Source organism: Pleurodeles waltl, chromosome 1_1, assembly GCF_031143425.1.
Source record: "Pleurodeles waltl isolate 20211129_DDA chromosome 1_1, aPleWal1.hap1.20221129, whole genome shotgun sequence".
Lineage (NCBI taxonomy): Eukaryota > Metazoa > Chordata > Amphibia > Caudata > Salamandridae > Pleurodeles > Pleurodeles waltl.
Genome location: NC_090436.1, coordinates 140,896,294 through 140,920,427, shown reverse-complemented (window position 1 = coordinate 140,920,427; position 24,134 = coordinate 140,896,294). Strand labels below are relative to the sequence as shown.

Sequence of the window (24,134 nt, the reverse complement as noted above, 5' to 3'; positions counted from 1 at the left end):
ATTAATGAACTACAGGATCTTTGGAAGAGACTTGAAGTAAGTATGTGGATAACAAGGTGTAAGATTTTTTTTAATGAATTTCCCCCAAAAAACGGGTACTGCTAAGCTCCATGCATACATTTGCCCTTTAACTCTTGTTTCTATTACTATTTTATTTGGAAAACTGAATATATACCTTCGTTTTTTAAATATACTTTGGGTCAGACTCAAAAATATTTCCTTCAGGACATCTCAGATTTAAGCTGTGTTTTACCTTAATGCAAAGCGGAGCAATGTAGGTCCAGTAGACGGAGACTATGCCAGTTTCAAGATCTCCGCATAAGGTACATTTGCTTACAATTAATTTAAAAATAAATCATTTACATAGCCGTTGGTTATCTGGAAATTAGTCATGGATCTACCCCTCTTGGACCTACGTTGAATATCTGTGGCTTAATGTTATAGACATGTGCTAAAGCAGGCCTGGAGATGCCTTGAGCATCTCGGAGATGCCGACTTCATCTTCAATATGCACCTCACTAGTGGGACTCTTAGTTGCAAAAGAATGTGGGTGCCTCTAGCTAGATTTGCTCTACTGCAAATATTTGCGAATAACAAAGTCATCTGGGGTAAATCCATTATGCTCGAGACACCTCACTATTTACTCAAGAGCATTCTTTGTGAATTAAGCCTTATAAGTCTTATGATGTCGGTCCCTGTTGGTTTTGGGGCCTGGCTTAGCAGCACAGCTGGTGCCAAAGTTATAGGATCAACAGAAAAAGAGCTTCAAGGAGCACTGCTGAGAGGGGTTTTGGCTTCTCCTAAATGTTGATTGCTTGAACAGAGATTCTTACTGGGCATCAATTGTGTACCTTCACTGCGAAAGAGCACCTATAGTGCATTTTCTACCAAGTGGGAAAGCTTGTTGTCATCACGGCATGACTCAGTTGGTTATGTTAACAAGTCGCTGATCATGGCTACTGGCCTGATCGGTTTATAATGAAAAGTTATGACAAAGGCACCATGACTGACATATTTATGGTGAAAAGCTTATGTTAAAGCCAAAAGGCCTTCAAAAGTGGATTGCCATTTCTCTGTGTCAAAGTTTTGAAAGGCATTTATTACATGGAATCTCACAGAATTTCATAGTAGGCAAGGGCTTTGGTGTTGATTATCCCCATATGACAAACCTCAGGTTAGAAGATTTGCAATTTGACAATCCTTGTTATGAAGTTCTAAGAAGAGTTGTAAATTGTTTTGCCAGCTGTCATTTTGCACTTATTTGTACTTTTATGGCTTTATATCTGATGGTTGCCATGTGGGAAACTGGTTCGCCATCTTGAAATGGTGCTGTCCATAGCGTGTCTCTGTTTTGCAGTTCGAGGTGGTCACCATGTTTTGAAGCATAATGTTGGCCCCCTGGGACAAGCTCATCAGTAACACAGTATTCACTTCAGCATTTGAAGATGGCCTCCCAGTGCAATGTTCACTGAGCAGTGATTTTGAATGGTATTGTGAAGAGTGGATCATTGTTTTTTCTCTCTACAATGGCCAACACACTGCTTCTAAATGTTGCAGTCACAATTTACATTTAAAACAATGACATACTATGTACAATGGCGTTACACAATGGAGATCCACTACTGTGTTTATTTTTATGTATTGCAAAAGTGTGCCCACCAATTTAAGTTTATTTTAACTTATCTTCCATATGCTTGTTGAGTTAGTGTGTCTTTTTCTCATTGTAGATTGGTAAATGGGTTTCTGCAAGAATGAGTCAGAATGTGGATGAACAGACGTGTAAGTGCAACGATCAGTGACAGAAAGCACGAGTGTTGACCTACTGAGTGCCTAAACTAGTCAGTCACTAATAAGACACTATCTGTTATATGCCAGACTGGTTAACATTGCCAGTGTGTGTTATGGTTGTTACAGAATATTTCAGTGCAGTAATCATCCTTTGCATTTAACTCTAGCGACCCAAGGCTACAATGCTAGAGAGGGACCAAGCTGATTTAATGGGATCGTCCTAAACCATCAACAGAGAGGAGCCACAGCATGAATAAAGGTTTTCTTCAGACCAGCTTCCACTAGAACCTTTCAGATGCGCAAACATGTCTGTCACAAATGTTGACAGGTGGTAGTATACCCTATTCTTTCATAAGACACAATTGCTCAAAGGGCGTCATCATTGGATATTCGAGGCAGTACATTTTCACAAATCTCGCCGTACAAGACAAATTCTTTCACTGCAGATATTCCTGCTACAGCAGTCAGCCACATGCAAAGCACTTCTGCTTTAATGTATCTCTAAAGTAATCCCACAGGCTCTGGGTGGCATGAGACCACTCACCTAACAAATATTGTGGTGGGGTGGCGGGTGTTTCAAGTGCAAAGACTCCTCTTTATTTGATTTCAGTAATAGGTCATTCATAGGTACAGCGGTTATAAAGTTCATTTAGGAAGGATGAGCAAAATAGGCACCAGGGAAACTAAGAGAACAATGAAAGGATTACAAACACAGCCTGTAGAGAGGAGCTTAAAAATATTGTACTGTTTTTAAGCTTGGACTAACGAATGCTAAAGATTTTGCACATATAAGGCGAAAGGCCTAGGGTGTTCTGTGTAGAATTATTAGTCTGTGATAGGTGTAGAAACAGAGATTTGCAGGTGTCATGCATGATGCAGGAAGTTAAGCAGTTGTGTCAAGGTATGGTATATGTTGTTCTCATTGATGTTGCTGACTGTTTTTTTTTTTTAAAGGAGTGTCAGCTATTGCATGCTTGCAAAATCTTTTGAGGAATATATGAATCAGAAACTCTGGTGTGCGCTGTGACATTTTGGGTTTTGTGAGTTCATTTGTTGCACAATGCTAAGACAGCATCTGCAGTTTTCAGTGGGGATACTGTTGAATACAAGCATTCACAAAATCAAAATATTGGGGTTGGATGTGCTAAAACAGCAATGTTAGCACATGAGATTGTGACACATGGGAGGGAGCTAGCAGGAGTGGATTGAGAGGCCTGCTGTAAGGTAGTGCCTCATGCAGATCAGAGCAAGCATTGGCGGGAAGTGGAAGGATGCACATGAACAGCCAATGACATTCGGTTTGAGATGACTATTCCTCTGGGCTGAGCTTAGAAGTGATGACCAATGTCCGAAGGAGGCTGGTCGAAGAAGGCCTATATGGTTCCAAGGGGCAAACATAAATCTCACTCTCTATATTGTCAGCATCTGGTCTGTTTGACAACTGTGCTGTTAAAATCCAGACCCAAAAGAAGCCATGTTTTAACAGAGGCCTTAGAAGCAAGGCATTCTGCATAAAAGCCCATGCACCGAGCACAACATCATTAATAGAACGAATAAGGCATCATGCTGTAAACTGCTAAGTGGATCTAATTTCTGCCAAGACCCTCCACAAAGCTTTATTACATGGGACCACGCATGTCTAGAAGGAAATACAATTGCAGGTTATTGAAAACGTTTGAGAGCTGAGCAGACAAATACTTTGTATAGCATTTTTTGTTCATCTACTTTATTGCAAAATGTCAACAGAAACAAATTATTCGCTTGATTTGTAAACAGACAAATGAGAACACATGAAACTGTCACAATTATGAAAAATAAGCCTGATGAAGTTAATTAATGTAGACAACATCAGGGCCACTGGGATTGTGCGGATGCAGCATTTTTCTGCATAATTACAGATTTGCCGCATTTGCCAGATAATCCATCATTTGCTGCATAGTCTGCACATTTTAACAAAACATTTTGCTTCTAGCTCAAATGGTTCAAAAGTTAGTAGAAGTGCAAGCACACATGTTGCTGAGCAGTCGAAGGCCTTTTGCAAAGCTTGACCCGTCACCTTTCTGTTGCTTATTGCTGTATTTGGGTGTCAAACTGGTACTTATGAAGTGCAACCAATGATCAGGCAGTGGTAACAAGTGTAAAAATGACAATATAATAAAGTATTACAATCAGATACTGTGTCACATTACGCCACATAATTTGCCCTTTCTTGCGGCAAAATTCATTTAACCCTGCTGCATAATTTGGACCTTCTCTGCCGCATAATTCCAGTGGCTCTGTACAGCATCGCTAAGGCTTCTAGAATGTTTTTATATGACAAACATGTTTTCAGTGCTGGGCATTCTTTTATCAAATCAGTGCATTCTGGAAACAGTTGTCTCTATTGGTTTCAAATGAACATAGGTAACACGATTACGATTAAAAGGAAAACCCAGGCGTCAATATGCGGAGTTCAGCATACATGGAGTGATGTGGCAATTCTCTGTATGTCATATAATAGTACACATGAGATGTGATGCAGGTATTGATTTACAATGAAGGGCTACACCACAAGTAACAAGGACTGAAAGCACACACACACTGCACTGTATTGCCACCTGGTTGCCATTCCAAAGAGGATAAGGGTTGTATGGGCATGAGAACAGAAGTGTTCCATCCAAAAATGGTTTCTTCAAGTTTAAGCCAAGTACTCAAGGTCTATTGGCACTCTAGAACTTTTTCCATCCCAAATGTGATTTTAAAAATAGCATGGCGAAAGTATAAGTGGATATCAAGAGTTCATTAACCAAACTTCAACTATACATGTACCCAGTTAGCATCCATTTGTCCATTCATCCATGTTATATTATAATATGTTAACTCTTTCTTCCAAAGCTCACATCTGCCAATGTTTTGGCCAAGCAGCACGAGTAGCTATATGGGTTGAGTATGCACAGGTGTGAGTGTGTGTCTGTTAACACGGATGCCTGTACATATATTTGTGTGCACTGGTGCCTGCATATGCATGAGGGCCTGTATTTCTGCTGGTCTGTCTGCTAGAGTATCAAAAAACAACAGAAGGCGGGGCATACGTGGGAAATTTGGAGGAAAGACTCCCGATAATAATTGTATGGGATGCCTAAGTGTTTAAAGGATTAGGTACGTCTTTAAGGTCCTGACGAATCGCGTAAGATCATTTATTGACTAAAAATCAGCGAGAAACATGTTGACCTATGATGGAGAGTAACACAGGGGATCCTGTGTTCACTTTTCTCTTTTACTACTGTCCAGTGCGAGATTTAGTAGCTGTATTTAGAAATTCTTCTTCTATATGGGGAGTGTAGACATTATTTTACTATATCCCTATTTATTGTTTTTAACCATGTCAGAGGTATCAGCATCAGATTAAATATAATTTTTTTTTTACCTCTATACATTTTTAACTACTCCTATACCAATCCTCAATCCCTTCTTTTGACCGGTTGTGCATTTTCCTCGAAAAGATCTCCGGCAAAGAGCCCCCGTGTGGGGCCCGTCAGGCATTGCAGCGCCGGCCTGACGAGGAGCATAGCCCTATGATGAAGCATGTCACCGGAAGGTGAGTGAGGGCTCGTGCTTCGAACATTTTTGCCTTCCAGGGTATGCAGAACCTTTAGGTTTGAAAGAAACCCTCTTTTTTGGAACCATGTGTGCATTATTTGATTTATTGACTGTCTGCTAGAGTGCCTATATGTCTGATGACTTGTGAACATGAGTAGACGCAAGTCTGTCGGCCTGTGTGTTTAGGGCCCATAGGTGTGTTGGTCTGCATGTGCACTGCTGCCTGTGAAGTGTTATAACTGTCTGCCCCTTTGTACACCCTTCCGTAAGTTTGTGGCTATAATCTTGTTGATTGTGACAGTATGTTTGTGTGCTTCTCTGTGCTCTCACTGTATAATGTTCGCCTGCATGTGTACTGGTGCATGTGCTTGGATACCCATCTATCTTTTGGTCGGTGTGGATGGCGTTTGTATGTTTGTTGGCCCTTGCACATAAATGACATTTTCTCTTTTTTTAACTACATGCATGTATGGCTGTATGTGTGCCTACACCTTGCACCCATTACAATTAACCATAAGGGCTCAATTACAAACATTATTAATCACAGAAACCACAAACCTCGTGACAGTAAGGCCACGGGAGAGACTGGACCAAAAATTGCAAAATTGCTGCAACATGACCATGGAGAATGGAAGCCTGAAAAGGTGCACAGAGTTGCACTGCTCATGAAATCATTAGTGCTGAGTATTAGAGGATGAATGGCTATTATTTTAATTAAGTCCCTGGGGATTTGAGGGTGTAAAGTTGGGATTTCAGAAGAAAGTACTGGCTATGATCAATTTCAGTCCAGGATAATGTGAATGAAAACATGAATCAGAGAGAAGGGTTTATCTGTCGAAGGAGCAAAAATAGCAAGTCGTGGCGGTGGAAACTGGACAAAATCTCTAGATATCTGGTCCAGTAAACACAGTATCTCATTTTAAACTTTTTTATACACAGGCTGAATTATTAGCGCAAAATTACACCTGTGGCTCTAGATTGACAAACCCTAAATCTCCAAAGCAAGATCGGTAGATATAAATATCCCCGATTTGAATATAGTATAGTAATAAGGCAGCTACGATGGCGAATTTTACATAAGTTTAGGGTGAGCAACAAAGCAGGAGGTGTGCCCAAAGGAGGGGGCGTGATCACTACATGTAACAACTTCGGACGTCAGTTTGTGGTTGTTAACAACCATTCAGCATTAGTTCACACCTTAGAAATACACATAAACCTACTCCTGCAAAATATAGCAGTAACGTGTGCTTCCAGGGTGAGAATTTGAAGAGAAAACCCCTAAATGTTATGGAGGTGCCGGGGGGAGGGTTTTTTCCATAAGGAACATATTTTTCCTTTGTGAAACATTTTTCTTTGAAAGTTTTCTTTTATAATACACAGATCTGGTAAATAGGCCAGTTCCATAAGGGCCTTCCATTCCTGTCCTCTTAGTACTGTGCAAACCAGTAAAAATGGAGGACCGTGATAATGCAGAAATAATTTCAAGTTCATGATCGCTATCAATCAAGGACGTTTTTCACTTTTCTGCAACAAACATCCTTTATGAAATTTGATGCCTGGAAGACATAATAAAGTTTGTCTATTTAATTGAATACGTAGCATCTGGTACATGCGTCCCCTGGCCATCGTTCGACTTAGCAACAGCCCTGTTTTTATTATTTGGCAAAAAGGCCTGGATTTCCTCTGTCGTCTTATATTTTTGGAGACTTTGTTGAGATGCTCCATGTGGTGCCACCTCATGCATAAATGGCCTTTGTGTCCTCAGCAGCTGATCTATCCTTGTAATTTCTTTTCCTCATCTGGCCCTTCAAAGATTGAGGGTAAATGTACAGGTAAGCAGGAGATTCAGGAGACTCAGTGATTTAAAACCTTCTGAAGCATCAGAGAAGTGATGCCGTCTTAGTAGTCAGACCACCCAAGACCCGGAGGACAACTGAAAAGGAATACCATGAGAATGGTAGTAGCATCCAAATGTCAGGGAGAGTAGGTGGGTTTATCATGATTTTCTAAATTTGTCTTTGACAGTAGGGAAATTCGCAAGAAGACCTACACCTGAAAGATCGACCACCAAATCTCTTGTATCTAGTTGAGAAAGAAGTCAAGAGACATCTGTTGGCAAACCTGAGACTCCTGGTCTATAGGTAAGGGACAAACAGTTTGGTGGGGTATAGTGATCAGCCATAGAGTGCTTTTTCTACCAGGTGGGAACACTTGAAAGTTGCTCTTTCTTTCACTGAGTCGATTGAGGGTTTTCACAGCTGCGGTGATGCAGTTGTCATGACTTAGACAAAACAAAAGTCCAGCTACATGGTTTTCAACCTTCTAGAGCTTCGAAAGAGAAGCTTTGGGGCGGAGGATGTCTCAATAATCAGGTGTAACATGCCCCTGGTGAGTATTAGAGCGATTTTCTGCAGGCAATGGAGCAACAGGAGAACCTCACTTAGTGGGCACACATTGTGGAGGGCAGTTTTGGAGACCACCTTTATTAGGAGGTTAACTTATAGGTCACTATCATGTAGGATTGCAAAACTGCTTACTTTGTACAAAGCAACTAGGATTGCCAAATTCCTCAGGCCAGGATAAAGGGAAGGTGTAGGAGTTTAAGAGGTTTACCGTGCTCAGGAGCAGAACTTTAATTTGATCACCCATTGAGGCAGAGACAGTTATTATGCATCGAAAAGTGAAACTGAGAGGCAGTGAGACAGGTTGTGAATATCAAACTTGAGGGGAAGCCATCTGTGTCTGCATACATGTGGTAACCTATCTTGTAGGCCTCTACGATGGCATTGAGGGGTCATGTAAATGATGAATAGCATCAGTAAGAAGGCAGAGCCCTGAGGAACACCAGGTTTGATGTTGTTCTGTTTGACTATGTCAGCGCAGCTCCACTGCTGTAGGCTGAAGAGGACAACCATTCAAGAAGCAGTTGATGGTCGATGGTGTCAAAGGTAGCTGAGAGGTACGCTTGGAAGTACATGAAGGTTTATATATTGTTGTGCCTTTCTGAATGAGTTTAGAGCATCTAATCAAAATACTTTTACATTATCTCATCAGCAGAATCCCGTTCACTTACATCTTATGACCTTTGAAATGTCAAGTGGCTGTTGTAGCGTCTTCCCCCACCCTGAAGCATACATATGAAATACACCACATGGGAGCTACATTTAAATGTTACTTTATTCCTCAGCATATACTAACGTACTGTGGATGACATCATACTTTCTGTTAACCACATCTTAACACCTCCCATCCATTACGTACTTTCCTTTCCCAGTCCGCCCAGAACCACGAGGATTCTGTTGCGCATATCTTCAAGATGCTACATCTACCTCTTTGTTAAACAAAAAATGGCGGGCATCACCAGAATCACATTTGCTTGATTGGTCAGCGAGGCACTCTTACTTGTTTGCCAGTTCGGGTGATTCAAGATGACTGAGGTTCACCCAGATCGGACAAATGCGCCATAGGCTCATGCTCTTGAACCGAACTAGACAATGGGGTCGTTACTCTTACACTTTCAGGACTCAACGAGCATCTCTGTAGGTGTTTGAAATGTGATGTGTCCAGAGTGATGGTGCAATCACCATATGTCCTTTGCGCACCACAACCTGTTCAGCAGCAAAAGGAGTGTCTGTCTCCATCTGCATTTCTGCTTAACCAATACCCAGTATCCTTTGTCAAAAACTGTCTCTTTGGCATGGTGACTCTGATCTGCATATGTTTTACTTTTTTGTTTTCTGAGCTGCGTTGCTATCTCCAACCCAGTCAGCATTCATTGATTGATCCGGAATCCAGTGAGACAGTTTTGTTATGATGGATCTCCAAAATAGCATGGTGGCTGAACTCTCACCAGTTGTGGAGTAAAGAGTTTATCGATAGGAGGGCCTGACACATGGTTTGATTCAAGTTGATTCCTTCCATGGACGTTCACTGAATGACTCTCTTGAGCGTGCCCATGAATCGTTCTACTACGCCATTGACTTGGGGCCAGAGAGTCGTACCCCTTTGGTGTTTGACGTTGAGTCAGGCGAGGAACTCTTTCCTATTGAAGGGTGGGCCATTTGTCTAATTTGAGAATTTGAGGGATGCCCACGTTGCAAAGATGTCATCAAGAAGTTCTATGACTTTGTAATTAGTTGTCGAGGACAAGTCTTCCACTAAAGGGAGTATTCATCTCAACCACCATGAGATGTTGTCCATTTCCTGAACGCCCAAAAAAGTAAACTGCAACTCTCTCCCAGGCCTGGGCAGGAATAGCAGACGTTCAATCAATCAAATCAATCAATCACGGTCTTGTATAGCGCACTACTCACCTATAGGGTTTCAAGGCTCTGAGGAGTGACTCCTCAGATCAGTCAAAGAGCTATGTCTTGAGGTCCTTCCTGAATGAGGCAGCGATGGCAACTGTCTGAGGTGCGGTGTTAAGGTGTTCCAACTTTTTGCTGTCAGGTATGAAAACGATCTTCCTCCAGCCGAGGACTTCTTTATTTGGGATACGTTGGCGAGTGACTGTTGGGACGAGCAGAGAGGTTTGGGAGGAGAGTACGAGTTGTTGCGGTTATTGACTTAGTTGGGTCTGTTGTTGTGGAGGGCTTTGTAGGCATGTATGAGGAGTTTAAAGTTGATCCTCTTCTCGACGGTGAGCCAGTGGAGGTTCGTCAGGTATTCTGTGATGTGTTCTCAGCGGGGGAGGTCCAGGGCGAGTCTGGTGGTGGCATTCGGGATCTGTTGTAACTTGTTCAGGTTTTTCTTGGAGGTTCCAGCAGAGAGGGCATTGCTGTAGTCAAGTCAGCTTGTGATAAGGGGGTGTGTCATGGTTTACCGGCAGTCTATTTGTATCCATCTGACGATCTTTCGTCGGAGGGTGTGGAAGCAGGTTGAGGCAATGGAGTTGACCTGCCTGGGCATGGTGAGCCTTGAGTCGAGGATGACCCTGAGGTTGCGTTCGTGGTTCGTAGGGGTGGTAGGTTTTTTGAGTTTTGAGGGCCACTAGGAGGCGTCCCAGGCTGACGGTGAGGGTCCCAAGACAAGGATCTCTGTTTTGGCCGAGTTCAGCTTGAGGCACCTTTCCCTCATCCAGGTGGCTACTACTTCCATTCCATCTCTGAAATTCTTTCTGGCTGTTGATGGGTTCTCGTCAGGGAAAGGTTCAGTTGGGTGTCATCAGCGTAGGAGACGATATTCATCCCAAATTTTCTGACAATGGGGGCGAGTGGGATCATGTAGATATTGAACAGCGTGTGGCTCAGCGACAAACCTTGGGGTACTCCGCAGCTGATGTCAGTGGGTTCTGACTGGTGGGGACGGGAGCCTGACTTTCTGTGTTCTGCCTGCCAGGAAGGAGTGAATCCATTGGAGGGCCTTGCCTCGTATGCCTGCTGCGTGGAGTCTGGCGCATTATGTACTGTGGGATACTGGGTGCTGTATCACTTTGGGTGATAAGACAATTGCAAAGGTGACATGCCTTCAGCCGTTTCTAAACTCTCTCATCTAGCCGAGGAAACTACACTCAATCGTTTAGTGCTGTTTTGATAGCTACATGGGCCAGCTCGAAGACTTGCTGCCTGAGCCTTCCAGGTATGACAATTTTCGAGTCTTGTGGTGTCAAGCCTTCTTGGGTGACTTAACTCATCCTGTAGATTCTTAAACTTTTGGAATTCAACATGTTGGCAAGGGGCCGGGTCTTTCTCCACCATGACTGAGTGGTAATTAGTGCTTTGATTACGTTCATGTCTTTGTCTGCACTGGTTGCAGGAACGATTTGTTCCACAGACAGAGCCACTGGGGTTTACATTAAAGTTGAGATATGCTTCAGCTGTCTTGGATTTTAAACTGTGACGATGCTGCGGTACTCATGAAAAATAACCTGCTGAGTTATCATTATTCCCTGGCTTGTGCACCACCTCTTAATGGGGGCATCTTAGCCTTCAGGTTACCAAACGTTGTAAGCAACGCCTGGTGGTCCATGATGATGTTGAATCGTTTTTTGCAGAGGAATACATGGAAGTGTTTGCAGGCCCACACCACAGCCAGGTTCTCTTTTTCTGGGTAATGGTAGGCACGTTCTGTATTAGAAGGCTTCGACTGGCATAGGCCACAATGTGTCCCGGAGCATCTGGATGGCCATTGTGTTAAGCAAGGATTGCCTCCATCCCTACTGGGGTGTAACTTAGGGTCAAAGTAGGCCATTTCCGTTGCATTCTCAATCACATGTTTAATGTGTTTGAAACTCTGGTCGCATTCTGGGGACCACTGGAATGGTACATTTCGCTTTGTCAAGTCTCTCAATCGGGCTCTTACTGTACCAAAGTGGTGGATGTATCTTGCACAATAAATGGCCATGCCTAAAAAGGATCTCAGCATGGTGATATCTTGGGGGGAGGGAGGGTGGTCAATTTGATGATAGTGCTTGCGCCTTGTCTGGATCTGAAATAATTCACCATCAGAGAATATGTGTCAAAAAAATTAGATTAGTTTGTCTTGCCCAACTCACACTTTGCGGCATTCAGAGTGAGCCATCCGTGAGTAGCTGGCAAACTTGGGTCAGGGTTTTATCATGTTCATTTTGTGTTAACCAAAAAATCAGTATGTCATCACTGTAATTGAAAGCATGCGTAACAGGTTGAATCATTCGGCGTATGACAGCCTGAAATATTTTAGCAGCCGAAGACACTCCAAAGCTCTCTTACATCTGAACAAACCAAAATGAGTTGAAAACGTAGTAATATACTTGCAGTTCCCCTCTAACTCAAGTTGATGGTACCCTTTATTCAGGTTGTGGCAGGAGAATATTTTGGCTCTGTTCAATTGCATGATCATGTCTGCTATGTGTGGACCAGGATGTCTGTCTCTCTCTCAATGGCTTTGTTTGCCAAGCGCATATCAACACAAATGCACACCGCTCCTGTCTTTTTTGAGTACTACTAATATGGGTGAAGCCCGTGGTGTGGGGCCTGTGAAGTGTTCAATTTTGTCATGTTTTAAGAGGGCTTTCAACACTTTCTCTACAGCTTCTAGTAGATGGAAAGCAACTTTGTGGTGTCACTGAGCAACATGGTGAATGCCTTCATTGGTATGAAGCTGTACTTTTATTTCCTTGAATTTTCCCAGGCCATAGAACAACAGAATTGGCTTGTAATTTCTGACTAAACACAGAGGTTGTAGTTAAGGGATATTAGCCCTATGTCAGCAGCAGTGGCAAAACTGAGTAGACAAGCACTTGACAAAGTCCCTAGTAAAACGTGGATGATGGCTTGCATCAATGTATTTTTGTATTGCATTGTCGCTAAGAATGGCCTTTGGCTTTGCAATGGCTCAGAAGCAGCCCAAGTATATACCTTGATGCCTGATTGAGTGAGGCGAGGCACAGGGGATAGGCTGTTAAACTTTTCTGTTGGCATGATGTTAATTGATGCACCACAGTCGATGATGGTTATTGGATAATCATTTGCCTTCAACTTGATTTTGGTACAGTGTCCAAATGACACATGCCGCTTTGTTTGGTGAGATTTTTTTAAATAATGATCCTTTTTAAAGGTAGCCAACCCCACAGGTGCACACTGTGTTTTGGTGAATATCATCAGGGCACATTTATCTTCTTCGGTGATGCTTGATCGTGATGTTGAAGAATCTTTGTACGATGAGCTCGATTACAATTGACTTTGGCTGGTTTCTACTTGTTGTAGCTGATGTTGCGTTTTGGTTTTATGGCGAGGCGCAAATGCTTCTGGAATGTTCTTGTGGCCATTTTCTCTTGCTGTCGTGATGCATTCGAGTTTACTTTGGCCCAGCACACAGAAGTGGTTCTCTCCTCCACAACCTTTGCAAACCTCTCCCATGGCGGGACATTGACCTTTATGGGGAAATGGAACTCCACATCTGAAGCATAGTTTTTTTTTCTTTGAAGACCACAACCTGCATTTGTCTTGTTTATGTTTGTGCTTGCTTTTCACAGTCACTGCCAATTCATGGTGTGCCTTTCCTACTTCCATGTCTGCAGTTTGTCGATCTGTTCATTTTTCTGCTCTTGCAGCCATCTGCATTTCCTCTAGATTGTGTGTTTCTCTTAGCAGGCACCTTCTAAACAAGTTTGAAAGGCAGCCATCAATGATTCTGGGGTGCCTGGCTTATTCGTCAATGAGGACGCAGAACTTGCAGTGTTTAATGAATGCATCAAGTTTTTCAAAAAACTCATCCATTGTTTCACCAAATTGTTGCCGTGCTTGGTTGAAGATATACTTTACATAGTTGACATTCGGCATTGGATTAAATTGGCCTCTAATGCTTTTTTTTTTACCTTTTGGTATGATTTCGTATCAGTCTGTGAGATTTTCTTTAGCACTTCTTTCACTCCGTCACCTGCAAGGTTTTTTAAATATCTGATTATCTACTTGCCATCTTTGTCCTTTAGTGCATCTATGAAGTTGTTGAATGTTTCAATCCATGCAGCCCACCTGGCACCGATATTTTGCTTCTGAGAAGCGTCGAGAGGCAGCGGTGGCTTCAGGAACATAGCCGCATTGTATTTCGCGCACTGTTCTGACGGCACTAAGAGCATGTGCTGTTCAGACAGCGTTCACCGCGTATAGTGGTACAGACAACTTCTGTAAGCAGATGTGGCAGGTGGAGTGTGCGTCGTTGGATGCTTCAACTGCCCATGACAGTGAGTACATTTTTCTGTCTTTCGTCCCTTGCTGATGTGATTAATATTTCTTGCTCCATCTGAATACTCATTCTGTTTTTGATGCACAGTGCAGCTTCTATCAACCACTTTCTCAGCGTTTTTTTGCGGGTGTATTGAATGTGCTCCTTTGTGGGGTCTTCTGTCTCTTCCGTGGCTCTGTACGGGCTGGAGCAGAGCTTTGACTCCACATTTGCCAGTCGCAGGCCACTCTATATTGATTCTGGGCACACGTGGCACACACAAGCAGTTTGCTGCATGGTTCCAAACTCTTTGGGAGAGCAGTCTTCTCTTCTCGGACACGCATCCCATCCTCGTCACCAGTTGTCGCGCCTTCCTCAGCCCTGGAGCAGACATATGAAATACACCTCACAGGAGTTGCGTTCAAACGTTACTTTATTCCTCAGCATACACTAACGTACTGTGCATTAAATCATACTTTATGTTAACCACATTTTAACACCTCCCATCTATTATGTACTTCCCGTTCCAAGTCTGCCCAGAACCACAAATGTTCTAGTGCGCATACCTTCAAGATGCTACAACTGTCTCTCAACTGTCTGTCATTTGTGGTTAGTGCTTCTCTCTTCAGCTTTTGCAGGTCCATTCATGTGCTTATTTGTTCTCTCAGCAATGCATACTATTTTCCACCACATACAGCACAAGCACCAAGCTATCCCTAACTTTACCATTGTAGGCACGGCAGGAAAATGGGTAAGACAACATGTGAAGTGAAGTTAAATGGGCTCATGGTCATCGTTAACAGGTTCTCCTGACAGCTCTCTCCAGCCCCATCTGACCCACTAGTATCTTATTGAAAGGATCTCCATGTCTCCCGAAGGAATCCATAGTTCAACACAGGTCCAGAAGCTGGTCAGGGCTTATGAATCTGGAAAGAAAAAACAGAGGCTGTGGGGTCTGGGTGCCTGCAGCAGACTGGCTGCATGGCCTGGCCATATGCAGGCAACCATGCACATCTGAGGCTGGGCACATATATATCTAAGTTAGGGTCCATATTTGTCTAAGTTAAGTGACGAGGTTAACTGATAGACTGTCCCGCTCACAAGGATCATGGATCAGCTAGGTTGGCGAAATTCCAGAGTCTGTTCTTGAAAGGAAAACAGTTTTCACATAAATTTTCCTTGGATCACCTATGCTCTAAGGCAGTGGTTCCCAACCTTTTGATTTCCGTGGACCCCTATTTAACATTAATGGAACCCAGGGACCCCCACTGAATCATCATGGGAATCCGGGGACCCCCGCCTGAGTCATTACTGGAAGCTGGGGACCTAATTTGTCAATATTTGTTAATATGTTTTTAATTTTCTAGGCTCTCGCGGACCCCCTGAGAAGGCTTCGCGGACCCCTAGGGGTCCCCGGACCACAGGTTGGGAACCACTGCTCTAAGGGAAACAGTGTGTGGCAAATGGTCAAAGTTTACACAACAGTATAGTCAAAAGACATAAAGAACCTCATTATCCAACAAAAGTTTAGATGAAAGGAAAAATATTTAATGATTATTAAGAAGTAAAAAATATCACTGTTCGATCAGAGGTATTAAATGGCAAAAGGTGCCCCAAAGGAAATTTAAAAAGTTCAGTTAGTTAACTATTCAGAACAGTGGAAGAGCAAATTGAATAAAATAAAACATAACTCGAATGTCAAAACTGTGTTTGATATGGTAATTGTACCTAGTCATTCCTAAGGCGGGTGCTGAAGAGTCAAATTTACAGTGAGGAAGAACAAGGGCTAGCAGATGTGAGATAACTAGATGAATCAATATCTGAAACTGCTGATATGTGTCAAACTGGTTTGACATGTAGAAATACCCAAGATGTTAAATCGCGGAGGGTGCGTCAAACCCACAACTGTAGTTCTACAGTGTCAAAGGTGGATGCAGTCAGGGAGTTTGACCCTCATTGTGTCTTCGAGGTGCTAAAGATGGTTCAAGATTATCAAATAATTTCAAACGTTTTTACACTGTCACAAATCTTAATGTCAGTATCACAGTGTTGCAAGGGTCTTCCCACTACATAAGAGAGGCTGAAACCAACACTTTAGGCTAGAAGCAATAGATCCTTGGTGTCTGCCTCCCCTAGAAGCCATGCAGACGTGTTGCAGGCTGTAAATAGGTTGAGGAGGTCACAACGTCCAGCAGATTTGCCTAAGGGTCAAGCAGAAAGTTGTCTTATTACAAACTCGAGAGCCAGTTCTTGGGGCTGAGTTCATTCTTTCTTTCTTGCATGATCCAACCTAGTTCTGACAGGGCTTTCTGAGTAGTGCAAATATATATGCAATTGGTGCAAAACTACTAACCAGTCAATTCAAAACTCAGACACCAGCCTTACTACAGACATATGTGTTTCCTGCATTGGTAGGGTGGTCAGAGGACTTTGACAAAAGTTTAAAGGAAGGCTATTCCTAAATGAAATTGGAAGGATATTTTTCAGAGAGACCATACAGGTGCAAATAATGACAAATTGCCACCATTACAATAGTATCAGCACGCATACAACCTAAGGAAATAAGTCAGTCATTCAAAAGTAAGTTTACAGGGACAATAGTCCATTAAACTTCCATTCATAAAACACCATATCTAATATCACTAAAAAAAAACTAATAACAAAATGTTTTAGGTGCTCGGATTAAAAGAAATACTATCAATACATTAAAATACAAACACATAATATCACCAAATAAATGAATTCCCCTTATTTTTTTTGTCAGTTGTATGTAAAAACATTTCAACTGCAATCATTACCTCCAATGAGAGCATAACACATTAAAAGCTTAAGGCTACCTGGCATATTATGATATTGTAGTTCATTAAAATGAACTTTAAAAATCTATGCCTTTTCCCAATGTAAAACCAAAAATCCAATAAAATGTGCATGCTTGAACATTTCAGATTCATACGGCTGCTGCAGTTCCACCAGCTTTAAAAGTCATGTTGGATAACTTTGTAGCATACAACATTGGGTAATACCCTATCTCTATTTCAAAATAGTGTGTCAGACCTGGGTCAGGCAATTCTGAATTGTAGGGGTGAACATCTTCACTACACCATGAATCGATTATGTGAGTATCCAAACTTTTTGTGCATAAATACTTCAAAGCATGTAAATGTAAAGAAAGCAAAGTGAAAGATTTCCCTAAGAGCTCTCTTACACTCGCAGCCCCTGCAATTCACTATTTAAAACCTCTTTCTTATGAAAATATGCACGTTTGTACTCTCTGTCCTGTAGTAACCTATTCCAAGATCTTACCTGCAGGTTTATGGAGATAAAACATCAGGGGACAAGTTTGAGTTCTGTCCTTCTCTCTTGAACCTTAGACGATCGAGGAATGCTTAAAAGTCTTTTTAGAAACCGGCTTTCTAGCTTATTCCAGTCATGAAATCCACTCATGTTAAAAAGTTCTGTACCATAAAGAAATTTTGTTTGTATCATGGCCTTAAAAGCTTGTGCAACTGGGATCATGGCATAACTTCCATAAACCCTACTGAACTTACGTAACCCCAGGACACAGGGAAGTGCTTGTGCTTTAACAGAATTCAGATGTGGTTTCCAGTCTAAATTTGACCCAAAATTCAAACCAAGGTATCTATAGGATGTAACTTCTTCCACCCTAATTTATTGATTAACCACTGATATTTTTTGAGGACCAATGATCAAAGTCTTAGTTTTATCCATGTTAATTACCATTTTTTTCTAATGGCAATATTCAGTGAATTCATCTAATTTACTTTTCAATCCTATCTGTGTTGCATCCATGCTTACCAAATTGTTGGCAAATAGCTAACAGGGAATATGTTGTCTTTCCATTTTAGGAGAAAATGCTTGCACTTTATGAGGGATAGCTCCAATAACTAAAGGGCAAACAAAGTGGGGGCCAATAAGGAGCCTTATCGTAGGCTGTTTTCAATCAATATTTTATTGGACAACAGGCCATCTTGATTTAGTTCAACCCTTGCCTGATTGCCCCAGTGCAATTCCTTCAGAATATTTACTATCCTTTCGTTGATTTTTATGTTCCACAATTGCTCCCACAATATATCCCAATTTACCAAGTCAAAAGCTGGCTTAAAATCAACAAAGCAACAACATATAGGTTGCTCACTGTCCCTATTGATTTCTTGCCTATTGACCAGAAACTAAAACAGTGGTCGAGTGACCTTTCTTAAAGTCACCTTGCTAAACCAGTAATCCAGAATATTTAAGTGCTCTTCTAGATGGACGAGTAAAAGTTTGGAGAACACTTTTAAACTCACATGTGAGAGACTGATAAGCCTATAACTAGTAGGGTGTCTGGGGTCACCCCTTTTAAATATAGGTTTTATATTTGACCCCTTCAACTTTTAGGACTAACACCAGTGGTTTCAACTATTCTAAATACTTGGCAGAACAAGCATTAGCAAAGCCAATCGGTTTAGCCTTTGTTTTTTCTTTTGCATTCTATTTTAGTAACTGGATTATAAATATTAGAAAAGGGTTATTTTGTTTGTTTTAAGTTTGAAAAACCGTTAATAGTTGTTTATGTTTTGATATATGTTGAATTAATATCTCAAGGTTTCAACTTGTAATTTGTACCATATTTAATATAGCATTGTATTAGAGTATAGTAATGTGTAGTTAGTAAAGTACCACTGTACCTGCTGCACCATTCAAATTATGCCCCTAATGCCTGCAAGGTAGCTGCACTCGTGACTGCCTGTTTAGTAGTAAAATATAGCAATATTTGGTGTTTAGAGGAGTTCCTAGAGCTTTTGGCCTTGGTGTCACTGCACCTGCTGCACCACTAAAATCATGACCCATGTGCCTGCAAGATAACTGCACTTGTGACTGCCTGTTTAGTAGTAAAATATAGCAATATTTGGTGCTCAGAGGCGTTATGACAACTTTTGGCTCCGGTGCCACTGCACCTGCTGCACCATTCAAATCATGACCCAATTGCCTGCAAGGTAACTGCACTTGGGACTGACTGTTTAGTACTAAAATACAGCACTATTTGGTGTTTAGACAGGTTCCTAGAGCTGATGGCCCTGTTGGCACTGCACCTCCTGCACCACTAAACTCATGAACCTAGTGCATGCAAGTGCACTTGTGAATGCCTGTTTAGTAGTAAAATGTAGCAATAATCTGTGTTTAGAGGCTCTCTGACAACCTGTGGCCCCGATGCGACAGCACCTGCTGCACCATTAAAACCATTGTCCTAATGCCTGCAAGGTAACTGCACTTGTGGCTGCCTGTTTGGTAGTAAAATATAGAAATATTTGGTGTTTAGCATGCCTTACAGAACTCCTCCTGGAATGGGCGGCTAGGAACGGGGGATCTGAAATCGTATTAGGCGCACACAGGAGAGATTGTGGACCATCAGTCTGGGACACCTGTGAGGAGGGAGTTTCACTCCAAATTTGCGATGCAACGGCGATTCACACCTTTCCCTTTGATGTTTGATTCCTACGGGTAGGTAATCACTGAGGCTCCTAGCCCCGAGACTCACAACACTCCTGTCACCGGAGCAAGTATTGAGAAAATCTGGATAGTGACAGGACTGTGTCCATTTTCAGCGCTTATAATGCCCGCCAATTACATCAGCAGAAGTTCCGGCCGCTGTGTCCCGCATCGTCAGCGTCAAGCTTCAGGCTGAGGATGGTGGGTGGAGCGCAAGGCACATAAGCACAAGCACGAAAGAATCCGGCAGGGTCCATCCAGCGATCCAGTGGCCCACAATAAGTGGCCCAGGGTCACATAAGTTTCGTATAGCTTTCCACTGCTGTCCAATGGTTAAACTACTGTCACCGCCATAATGTGAATGCCTCTTGCAGTATGGAAAGCAGAGAGGGGTTTAGGGGGTCGTACAACACGCCCAAAGTAACCATGCTGGTGTTCTGAAGGTGAATGAGGATCAAAGAATACTGTAAATTTTGTTTTTATCTTGTCACATTTGCTGTGCCCTCAAAGACTCAAAGACATTGGTCAAATGTCAGTCTAATCTTCTGATAAATTGCTGCTTATTATTTTAACATAGAGATCGCTGTTTACTTGTCTTTTTCTTAATGCAAAGTGTGAGGATTTTGTAAGATGATCTATGTGACAACCTTTCTGATGAAAAAGAAAGGGCTGTAGGATGTAATTTTCTTTTAACACACAACAAAATGTAAATACCTACAAGTGAACTGTACAGATAGTCCAAAATAAATTAACAGGAAAGCACACATGACACTTTCTTTCTAATTCTGAAGTGTGATGGACACAAAGATTTGAACAGGATCAAAACATACCAAGACTCTTTATTTGGTGATGCACAAATGACAAATATTCGCTGAAATCCAATTCCCACACATTATTGTCGGTGCGCTATATATTTCTATAATTTGTCTGTGCAAATTTACGTTTCATTTCAATGAAAAAATGGACTGCCTGTAAACGATACAGTGCTACCACACCATGCTTTAGTAATATAATTGTGACAGTGTTCTCCTAAAGGCACCACTCTCCTGCTGAATGGGTGAGCCTCATTTGCAAGCCTTGTTCTATATGTGATTATTAGATTTTTTTTTTTTGTTCAATGGTGTAAGGTTGATGGCAGCACACCAAGTCTGAAAACTGTTCCGCTCACAAAGAGTCTCCGAAGCAAAACAAACTCACCAAAACTGGACATTTAACATTTTAACTCTTACACTTTTTTTGCTCCTTGACTACAGAAAAAGGGCTCGAACAGTGCAGAGTTCCACGTCACTGATTTCACAGACCATTTAAAAAAAAAACTTGAATCTGATTGGTCTAGGGAGCCTTTTCTTTCACTGTCCATTTCGGTTCTGCAAACACTAAGAAAGGATCCGCAGAACCAAAGTAATGTTGTAGCCGCCATTATGTGGCTTGGTGACGTGAAAGCCCACTTTAGGGGAAGGTGAGTACACTCTCACCCACAGGGCCGTGCGTGGTCCGAATTGGACACCTGTGAACAAATAAGAACAAAAACAAGGCTGATTTTGCCACGGGGTTTGCGGACCTCAGCATTAGGATTGTGGCCACCAGCAAAACCCAATATCTGCAAATCCTAAGTGGGAGCTGCAAATCCAGTGCGGGTTTATGGCTGGGCACTACGAACCTTAGGCCAGATTCACGGGCCTAAGTGGTTCCGTAGATATGAAACCAGGTTTGCGGAACTTGTAGTCCAACACAGGTCCAAAAGCCAGTGAAGGTTCTCAAATCCGGAAAAACACAGAGCCTCCAGGGGCTAGCCACAGCGGATGCGGAGCATCTGAGGCGGATTGGCTGTATGCCAGGCCCTGCAGCCAACCATGCACAGCATGCCGGCAGCAGGGATGGCCACAGGGACTACAGCCAACCCCTATTGTACACAGGCATGAGGCAACATATTTAGAGGCAGAGATATACATAACTGTCACACACAAACAAATCTTACATTGCTTGTGAACCAGAAGCCAGTACCACAAACCTTGAAAAGTCCTGGGAGTGTAGCTAAGCCATACAGCAAATTATGCTTTCTCCTAGATCCGTGACTCTACATTTGGTATGGAAAAACTCATCAGGAAGGAAGCTATTGTGAAAGCTTGTGATAATAACATCTTCCAGTTCTTCATATGCTTCTCTTTCTCCTTCTGGAATTCTCCTTTCCTGTTCTTGTTCAAAAGCCATTGGAAAATTGCTGACATACCAAGAAATAAAAATACAGCAACAAAAAAAACGGTACTGTTTCCTTTGCTGCAGAAATGGGCAGTGACACAGAAATGAAGGAATTGGTTCAGATACCCAAGAATTACTGGCTAGATGACACACTCCGTTTGTTTCATGACCTACAAACACAATTCGCCCTGCCTCCGCTGCCCTTGTCCCGACCCAAACTTTTACCATGTGGTCTGGCAATGTCTGCCAATCACTTCATACTGGCAGCAAGTTATGAGCACCCCCACCCGGGTGCTGGGGTCCCCCATTGCCCATTTACTGAAAGAAGTGCGACTCGGAATCCTCAACAAAGTGGGAGACAATCGAGGAGACCGCCCCCTAATTGGGAAGGCCACCATTGGGGCCAAATGTAACATTGCCCGAAAATGGAGATCAGCCACCCCGCCTACTTTGCGTGAATGGCGCTCTGAAAAAGACTGGTGTGCACAACTGGAAGAGCCTATATGACGCTGCCCGGCTCTGTCTAAGGAAACATGCGAAGATCTGGGGCAAATGGTGAACTACCATCTTATGGATCTGTGGGACCTACTACAATGAGTAGAATAACCAAAGCACATGATATTCTGATGCCCGTTGTGGATGCATGTTGCATCACTCATAGCTCTATATTGTTTCTTTTATGAAAATCCAATAAAGTTGCTTATATAAAAAAATTGTGCATTAAAGTAACATCACACTAAAAATGTCTTGTGACTATTAGGCGAGTTGTCTCCCTGAGTAAAGTAATTGTTGCATGCAAGCTGAGAAAGTAAGCACTGTTTTCCTCATGTCAGTTTTGCTGTAATGTGATAATAAATTGAAATTTGACCTTTGCACTCTAGTTATAGATATGCATATATACTCAATAGAGCTGGCCAAATACACTCCTGATGTAGTTCAATTACCATTGCTGGCTCTGCTCAAGTTGACCCAGGTGCAGCTCAGTTATGCTCTGTACCACACTGTTTCTGCTTAAAGCTATGCTGATGTGGCCAAGGTTGAGCTCAATTATGCCAACCATCTGTTCTGTATACACCCCTGATGGAGCTTAATTAAGCCATATGGATATACAAAATCGCTAATTTTGACTGTATCAAAATATACCCCTGGTGCTGTTTTATAATGTTGTTTGCCTCTCTTTACATATGTCCCTAGAACTGTTCAAATAGGTCTTATAGCTCTGTTCGTGTAGGCACCTAGTCAATAATCTCCTGTGGCTCAGCTGAATGTCAGTGGTCCAGCTCAGAAATGAGCCTGATGCACCTCCGACTCTGCATATGGCTCTGCAGTAATATGCATCTTTTGCTTATCAAATGCACCCCTGTGGTGTAGTTCAAACCACTGCATGCAGCTGATCACACATCTCCCTGTTATGGTTAGGCTCGGTTACACATGTAGTTGGTGCTGCTGTTGACATTTCCCCATAGTTTACTTATCCAGTAGCTCTAACCTAAAGCGGCTAAAGTCATGCTGAACCTGGGGGCCAGGAGAAGGCGTAAAAGCTTCAGCATGGGGTTTCCAGCTGTCGCCCCTTGCCGGATTGACCATTAATGCACTCCAGTTACTGGGGTTTGGTGCAGGCCATCCAGCACCACTCAGATCCAGGCTGCCGTCCAGTCGGAGAGTTTTTTCTTGGGTTTGTGGGCAGGACGCTGGGCAGGCTACCATACAGGATGCAGACATGGCTCCTAGCGAGGGCGTGGCTGCAGTGGTGGGCCCAGCCCCATCAGCTTTCACTTTGCAGCTGCTTGGGTTGGCCGTACATCTGTTTATATGTAATGAAGTCAGGCGGCTGCAAACCTTCCCCACAAGAAATATCCTGGTAAGGACATAGGCCAAACCTACGCCTGTCTACGAATAGCACACTGCTCACCTACCACTCCCTTGTGCATGTTGGGCATCTTAGAAATAGATCCCTTAGGAGGAAACATGCATTTTGTTGCACTGTTCATTTGCACTGTACAGTACCAGATATTAAGAATATGTGAGAACCAAGATTCCCTACCTCCATCGAACAGCAAAGGACCGCATCCTCTTTGACATCCTGCGACTGCAACAACTGTGAATCAGTAAAAACAAAAGCGAAGATTAGCAAAAGCCAAAACTCTAGTTCATGAGCAGTGGCATTTACTGTTACTTGTTACATTATATTAAAACGACAAACGCCACGCCAGAGCACTGGTACAATAATGTTCTTAGGTTTTAGACAGCAAGGCAGACATTACAATCCAGGGATTTCATCACTCGTTTGTGATGGTGCTCTGGAAAGAACAGACAGAATAGGAAGTATTTCAGAATTTTAAATAAATAGTTCTTGGATGATGTCTGGTAGGAGGTGGGGTCCTTCTTCTGAGCTGTCCTCGGTAAGCAGAATTCAAATTGCACCTCTCCTTTTT

The 24,134-nt window shown here is 42.5% G+C and overlaps 1 protein-coding gene across 5 annotated transcripts in view; it reads right to left on the bottom strand.

Annotated features, from left to right (window-relative positions):
• The window catches only part of CTIF (cap binding complex dependent translation initiation factor), a 758,204-nt gene that overhangs the window by 4,290 nt on the left and 729,780 nt on the right, over positions 1-24,134 (bottom strand). For all 5 annotated transcript variants that reach the window (XM_069219134.1, XM_069219121.1, XM_069219132.1 and 2 more), the window contains one exon: positions 23,744-23,797. In XM_069219134.1, the coding sequence (XP_069075235.1) occupies positions 23,744-23,797 (54 nt within the window). The remainder of the gene's footprint in view (positions 1-23,743; positions 23,798-24,134) is intronic.